General features: G+C 34.7%; 1 protein-coding gene across 1 annotated transcript; it reads left to right on the top strand.

Annotated features, from left to right (window-relative positions):
• The first annotated feature begins 1,629 nt into the window (after nt 1-1,629).
• On the top strand, nt 1,630-8,297 carry grpel2 (GrpE-like 2, mitochondrial). Its single transcript, XM_019074487.2, has 4 exons — nt 1,630-1,753; nt 3,533-3,692; nt 6,812-6,893; nt 6,983-8,297. Exons 1-4 carry the CDS (start codon nt 1,677-1,679, stop codon nt 7,306-7,308), a joined length of 645 nt encoding a protein of 214 aa, XP_018930032.2. The 5' UTR covers nt 1,630-1,676; the 3' UTR covers nt 7,309-8,297.
• Nucleotides 8,298-8,415: the final 118 nt, after the last annotated feature.

Here is an 8,415-nt window from a genome sequence, read left to right as displayed (position 1 = left end):
GCTTGAGATGTATAACTGTCAACAATAATAAATGTTTTTATCTTTCTTATTCTTATCTTTTGTTTTTATTCTGTTCTTTCTGTTTTTTTTTTTTTTTATTTTGTTTTTGTTTTATATGTTTTTTATTTAGTTATGGGAGTCAAAGAAAGTGATTTTGTTGTTGCATGTTTAAGATGGAATGTTAAAGGAATAGTTCACCCAAAAATAAAAATATGCTAAACATTTACTCACCCCCAGACCATCCAAGATGTAGATGAGTTTGTTTCTTCATCGTAACACATTTGAAGAAATTAATTAATTGCATCACTTGCTCACCAATGGCTCCTCTGCAGTGAATGGGTGCCGTCAGCATGAAAGTTTAAACATCTGATAAAAACATCACTTTTGAATTGATTGTGTGCAGTTGACTTTCCAGTCCATCATTAGTTGATAATAATGTGTGTGCATTTTCATCAATTTTATTTTCAGCATTTTTTAAACTATTCCTTTTAAGCAAAGAAGAGATTGCATCTGTGATCATCCTGTCTGTCCACTACACTGCACTTATGCACTGGACTTTTGAACGTGTTTGTTGACCGTTTTTGTGTTATTTAAATTGAATTTTATGTTAAATAATTGAATTGAATGTGGATGGGATAAGGGAATTTTCAGGAAACAAAGTGTTTTATAAACACCTGTTTGTTTAATGTAAATGTTAAAATAGCTGCCTGAATTCTATGAAAATAGTGTTTTGTTATGTTTGTTACTATATTCTGCCACAGGATACTGATGTGGCCTTCCTGCTGATATCTTTGTGCAGTTTTGAGAACAGTGTTAATATCTCTGTTTTTTTATATGTTATGTGAAACTGAACTGCAATGCATTCAGAGGATTTTCCCTTTTGTTAACACTAGGGCACTTAATTTTCCAGATTTATTTATTTCTATTTTGTACATAAAAGCAGTCTAAAGAAATTTCTTTCTATTTTGTACATAAAAGCAGTCTAAAGAAAATAATAGCAGTCAATTTCTTGTATTAAACGTGTGTTCAAAAATGGCTTTTTTGGAGTTCTGTTTATTTAAGCAAATGTCCTTTTTTAGTTTTGATTGTGGATTACACTGTAATAACATGGGCTTTGCTTCTAAAATCTGTGAACTGGGTGTTTATTTGTGTTTATGTAGTTCTTTTTATTTAATTGTGGTTTTCAATGTTATATCAAAATGATATTTAACAGGTTCATGCAGGGGGGAGTTTTCATTAAAAAAACAAAATTAATTCACATTTATTTCTCAGCATTAATAATGTTAAGTATTGATTTTTCTTTCTTTCTTTCTTTCTTTCTTTATACAAATAAAATTAACATTTATATTAGGGGGTCTTTAAGTAGGCTGGGAGTCTAGCTGGGTGGTCCTTGCCTGAGGCACAAAAGCTTTACAGCCCCCTGAAGCAGATTATCGTGTGTTTGCTAAAACGTTCAATCAGTAAAATACAGTACAGAAGAACAAAAACACCCGTCTGAACTGATGGTTTTATAATGAAAAATACATTCGCTGTATATGCAGGATTGGAATTCTTTGCAGAAGCAGGATGGCGAGATTCAGAGTCGTTTTAGTGAATCGACTCAGTGATTCTAAACAGTGACTCGTCGAGTAAGTCACGCGCTCCCGTCCCGACCACCACACAAGCCTACTGAGGAAATGGCCGTGAGGTTTCTGTCCGTAACGAGAAGATTTCACGTCGATTTTTGCAGGTTAACACCAAGTGCAGTCAACAGGTAAACCTTGATTTATAGATTAATATTTAGACAAATGTGCTGATAATGCGAGAAAAAACTGGGTTTTGTTAACATTATCGCCATTTTAACCGTTTAAAGTGTTGTGGGGTTAGCTTCGCTGCTAACTGGCTAACGTTACGTTAGTGAGTTAACGTTAACTGTGTAGCGGGACTCAGACCTCAGTTTAACCAATAAATACAACCCAGACGAGTTTAAATTTGGTAAGAAACGACAAACCCGTCGACCTTGGGTCGTTTGGTACTTTATATTGTGTTTTAAAGTTGTTTAGGAAGATTGCGCCATCAATCACATCTGTCACATTTACTTTCACATCTGTGTCTTGCTTTAACGTTTCGTCCTTTCTTAGTTACGGGCTATTAAATATAACAATACTATTATGACCTGTATTAAAACAGTGTCAGATATCGTAGTAAGTGCATTGGCAAGCCCTCTGATGGAATTTCTTACATTTAGTGGGCTGTTTAATGTTTTCAAAACTTCCCTTTCCTTTGTGTAATCAATCCTACGGCTCATTTAATTTCACAACTATAACGTTACATGTTAAACGGACTGAACGTGTAATTATGATGATGAATTGCTTTTATTCCATTCTTGTGGTTTCTCTTTGTTCGTGGCGTATACCGATGTAAACGCGTCAAATTGACCCTCCTATTGTCCTAAGAAAGTGCAGCCGTCTGTGATCATTTGGGTAAAATGTAACACACTTTGAAAATCATAAAAAATTAAAGATCTCATGTTTAGGGTATAGTGGGTAACCCAAATAGTTTTTAAAAAATTATTTATCAAATTATAGTTTTTATCTATTTAATAATTTTATTTATTTCACATGACAAGATATCATGGCCACAAATTAATGAATCCCATGACTTATTAATCAGATCTTTTTATGTAGAAAATGTTATAAAGAAATGAGCATTGAAGCATTACGTTCAGCATGAAGCTAAATACCACAGTCCTTTAAATAGTTAATAAAAAAAAAATAATAATAATTTTGCTTACCTTCAGGCCATCCAAGATATGAGTTTGTTTCTTCATCAGAACAGATTTGGAGAAATTTAGCATTAATTTAAGCATTTAAATTTATCACATACTACCCAGTGAATCCTCTGCAGTGAATGGGTGCTGTCAGAATGAGAGTCCGAACAGCAAATAAATGCATAACAAGTAATCCACATGACTCCAGCCCATTAGTATGAAGCAAAAAGATGCGTTTAAAAAAACACCAAAAAAACCCCACCATCATTAAGACATTTTAAACTTGAAACCAGTCAAAAAAACAGTCAATTATTCATAATATTGCTTTCTCCAATGTCACCTCATCTGAATCAGGAGTGAAATATGCTCAGAATAAGCACTGTTTACATTCAAAAACAGTTCGAAGAAAAATATTGGTGGATTTTAAAGTGAGAGAACAAAAGGCAATGAACTTTCATTGGAGGAAGCATTTATTATGGATTATAGACTTGTATTTTGGCCAGAAGGTTTAAAGGTAAAACACCTTAATGATGAAAGATTTTATTTATTTTTTACTTTTTACGCTAATTATTGAACTGGAGTATTGAATGTGAATTACTTGTGGATTATTGTAACGTTTTTATCAGCTGTTTGATAATCTCATTCTGATGGCACCCATTCACTACAGTGTAAAAAGGTATTTTTGTCTCATACATACATATATATATACACACGCGCACACACACACAGGCTAATAAAAAATAAAATGTGCATTTTTCAAGTTTTCTTTTTTCTTTTCTCCAGGTCTGTCGTAGGCCTCTTCAGCACTGCAGCGGAACATCGTAGTGCTGGTGACGACTGCCATGGTGATGATGGAGATGATGACCACAGTCACTCTGTGACACATGTCAGGGCCTTGGAGATGAGAGCTAGAAAACTGGAAGAGAAGGTTCACGACCTCACTGTAAGTACAAACTGTGTGAGAGAGCAAATGAATTAAGGGTTTCAGTTAGGGATGCACGATCATGATTTTTCATGGCCGATTCCGATACCGATTTTTTACAAGCAAACTGCCCGATTCTGATACCGATTTCCGATTTTTTATTTTTATTTTTAAGCAACAAACAAGAAAGAAGGTAAGTGTGCATAACTTTTGGCTTTTGGCTATTGAAAACAATAACCGTAACCATCCGAAATTAACGGCAGTAACTGCACAGTAAGTAGCCTACATTCAATACAAACATAGATGGTACAGACATCAGCATTTAGCTTTTGTTTTTGAATTGGGTTGAACCTACATAGAACAGGCCTTAAATTAAAAGATTAACTGTAACCATGTGAAATTAAAGGCAATAACTGCATAGTTCTACAGTCCAAACAACACAATCAACACACATTCAATAAGAGGTTTCTTAATCAGCATTCAGTATTTTAGTTTTTAAATTTGGTTTTAAATTAAAAGAAAAGGTCTTTACCGGTAAGACTAAATAAAAGTATGCTATAAATACATTATTCCAAAACGTTAAAATCAAATAATGTTGGTGCGAATAAAACAAAGATGCAAAGTGTTTCATTCATCCAATAAAAAAAAAAAATAGGGTAATGATTCGCATCTATATTTTTTACTTGAGCCAATGAAAAATAAATAACTATTGGCTCAAGTTAAAAAAAAATATATAGATGTAAATCATTACCCAAATTTTTTTTGATTGGATGAATGAAACACTTTTTTTCAGTGTGCAGTGTCAGGTGATTTTTAAATCAAATTAAGTCGATGTAATTTTAAGGTAAAATAAAAATAATTATCCTATACAGAACTGAAGTTTACTTCTGTCTTTTCAAACGTGTATGCAAGTTCTACTTTACAAAAAAAAAAAAAAAAAAAGCATTTCAGTTTTGTCACAGTTTAGTCTGTTTCGTTTCTCAACCAACACGTGAGAAGTTGAGCTGAACATCGCTTCACTGTCTAGTACGCTTGTGTAGGGCGCGGACAGGTACAGTACGCTCGCGCAGCTTCATTGAGTTCAGTGAGGGGGGTATTGTTTGTGTTTTTGTGCGCCAGCGGCTGTTCGCTTCCTGCTATCTGTGCCTCAGACATGTAGCTCTGCACTTCCAGTGCTGAAAGACTGCCCGTGTCCTGTGCACAGATTTCGAAATACTGCCACACAAATGACATGATAGCGAATGATTACAATGAAGTCTGTGCACGCGGCCGCACTTCCGGAAAAATCGGCCGAAAAAATACCAAAAACCGGCCAATTGCCGATCGCGTATTTTAAGCAAAAATTTATGGCCGGTCAACCGGTGCATCCCTAGTTTCAGTTCCAATGTAATACGACAGATAAGAGTACCAGCAGTTTATGCGAGCTGCTAGTATTCTAAAATCACCGGTACTGCAAACAGCTAAAGAGAAGTGCTGAACTGTCTATATAAATACTGGCATGTGCAGTGTTCGTTTTTTGACTGGTTATAGTCAGGTAACAGGGTGTCCGAAGGGTCTTAAAAAGTATAAAAAGTTGATAAATCAATTATGAGAAAATTAAGCTGTGTGATAGCTTGAGACTTGTTACTTGATCCCGCTCTCGCTTGAAATCTTCTCGCTGAAATTACCGCATGCTCCCATCCACTTCCGGGATTTTTGTGTCTGCTCCCGCTAATATTGTATATAATTTTTCACGCATCAGGGAGCGGCTATCAATATGTGGAGTATTTAAATCACTTTTGAAATGAGCGCTAGCAGTTGCAATTCACTTTCAATTTTGCGATCGCGCAAGCACTGTGTAAGGGAACACATCTTATGATACAAGATATTTTTCAATGAGCTGAGAATCTGTTGAAGAGCAAATCCTCCAACATCTTGTCAGTCATCTCTCCTTACTCTCGACCCATGATCAGTTAATCTCTCCTTATTCTGGTTTTTTGATGAGTGATTTTTTTTTCTGCATATTTTGTGTGATTTTGTTGTGTTGTCAGGGGTTGGTTTTTATTATACTTTTGGTTTGTTGTTTTGGATATTGCATAAATTACATTGAAATGCTTTTACTGAAACATTTTGCATTCTACCTCTGATAAAACTGTGCTAAATGTTTTGTGAAGGAGGGCCACTAGTAGGAAGCCTTTGAGCTGTGTTAATGTTAATGGTCAATGTGCATAACAGTGACTGTAAAATATGTATTTCAGGGATGGAAGTGTTAAAAACAGCTTTGGTTTGCAGACAGTTATAAGAGTTGATGTTACAAATACATCTTTTGAATATACTGTATGAACTCATTGTCCCGTTAGCTCGGAGAGCTTTATTTTCCCTCTTCAGTAATTTTGTCAGTTGTTTATTGTTCTAATTCTTGTTTCTTGTATTGTTTTGGGTTAGACACTCGGTTAATTTTCTTGTGCTTCGTTCCCACCCTTCTGAGTTATTTTGCATTGATAAGGAGTTATCACAAAATAAGACTGTTAAGTTGTGCTATCTTACAAACAGTATATATTAAATGTTAGTTAAAGTGTCGTCAATGTAACAGGTTAAAACTTGGAGTGGCAATGAGGTCTTAAAATGTATGGTAAGAGTCTTAAAAAAGGTCTTAAAAGACATTAAATTTAACTCCATGATTTCTGTATATACCCTGGGTAAACAACGTTGCATCATCGTTCGTTCCTCAAGCCAAGAACACACTCTGGCTTCCAAATATGAACAATTCTGGTGGAAAAGGGGCATTTGTAAGCTATTGTAGCTTTTTAAGAAACTAGACTTATTCATGATTGAAAACGTCATTTAGAGCTTAAATATATGTATATGGTGTTCTGGAGTAAATGCAACATTAATAAAGGATAATTATTAACTGCTATATTGATCTGGTCAGTATTTGGTCATTTTAAGGTTATTAAGTATCAGTGACTTATAGCCTGACAGTGATGTCAATGGATAATGCAACATTTTAAAATTCACATAAGTATTGTACTTAAAAAAAAAAGTATGACTTAATTGTTATAATTAAATCGTATAATATTATAATAGCCAATGTTATATTTGTAATTTGGTTATTTTTTGCTTTTGGCAATTATTACTCAAACTTTTTGTGCTTTTCACAGGAGAGATATAAACGAGCCCTAGCTGACACAGACAATGTCAGAAGAAGAACACAGAAATTTGTAGAGGACGCCAAAATATTTGGTAACTTACTTTAATTTAGCTGCAAATAGTAGCTGTTCACATTGCATTATTATAGCAGCATTACATTAAACATTCTGCTTTTCCTATAGGCATTCAGAGTTTCTGCCGTGACATTGTGGAGGTGGCAGACCTGTTGGAGAAGGTTGAGGAGGGAGATGGAGTACAGCAGCTAACACAATACCTGGCACACATACAGGGACGGCTGCAGGACATCTTCACCAAGCATGGACTGGAGAAGATGAGCCCCGTGGGATCTGCCTACGACCCATATCAGCATGAAATAGTCTGTCATACTCCAGCAGAGGGAGTGGAGCCTGGCTCCATAGCTGTGGTGAAGCAAGACGGTTACATGCTGCATGGACGTACCATTCGCCATGCCCTTGTGGGTATAGCTGTGAAGACGCAGGAGCAGTGACAGGGCCTTGGTTCAGTCCTCTCCTGCTTATGTTCATGTTACACTCTTAGTATGTACAATACCAATGTTCTTACATCTCTAGACAACTACACATTTGGCTTACTCTTTGAAGTGATGGTTATTTATATGTATTTATAAATGTTTTTTTTTTTTTCTAATTTGTAATCTACACAGATTAATCAGGCTTTTTTTGTTAATGTGTTTTTTTTTCTTTCTTTCTTTTTAACCCCTGATTTACAGAATGTCCAATGCCCATTTAATGTTTGGAAAGATTCATTATTGTCTTGTGTGTGTTCAAGACACTACGTTTGTGGTGTAATAAGAATTGTAGTGTTCAAATTGACCTGGAAAATGCACTTTACACCCTTGTCATGGTGGTTTCTGTAAGTGATTAGTAGTTTTGGAGCTTTACAATACACATACACATTACAATACGATTCTATATGCTTAACACTGGTTAATGAATTAATGAATGGCCATGTTTACAGCATTCATTCATCTTGATTAATGTTAATTGAAGAATATACCATTCATTCTACTTAATATTAGTTCATAATGCAACATATTAACATTAAACTAATGTTAACGCATAGAATATTATCGTAACGTTATCAGAAAGTCTGTCTGTTGTAAATGTCAAGTAAGTGTTATAGGCCACCAGTACCCAAAACAAAATGCTGAAAGTTTTCTCTTTTTGATTGGAGAAATGCACATAAGATTTATGTGTATCCAAAGTGGAATTTAACTGAATGTTATTTGGGAGATAAAATGAACATAAAAAGTATTTATATGTATATATTTTCTTTGTAATAGTTTGCCCTGATAGGTTTTGTTTTTGTTTTTTGTAGAAGAAAAACTGTAAGTTATTTTCTTTTAAACTAAAGTTTTTTTTTACAGAAGTATTCGTTGTAAATGTTGCAGACAATTAGTTTTGAACGTATGTGTGCGAGGCAGATGTTTTGACTGAATAAAATCTCATCATTTGATCATTCTGTGCTCTAGGGGTCAGTGTCTATAAATGTAACTATCAGGACGTTCCAGTGTTGCCAAGTCTGCGGTTTTCCCGCGGTATTGGGCTACTTTAAAACTGTTACCGCGGGTTACTTT

This window comes from Cyprinus carpio, chromosome A21 (assembly GCF_018340385.1).
Source record: "Cyprinus carpio isolate SPL01 chromosome A21, ASM1834038v1, whole genome shotgun sequence".
Lineage (NCBI taxonomy): Eukaryota > Metazoa > Chordata > Actinopteri > Cypriniformes > Cyprinidae > Cyprinus > Cyprinus carpio.
This window is presented reverse-complemented; position numbering and strand designations above follow the sequence as displayed.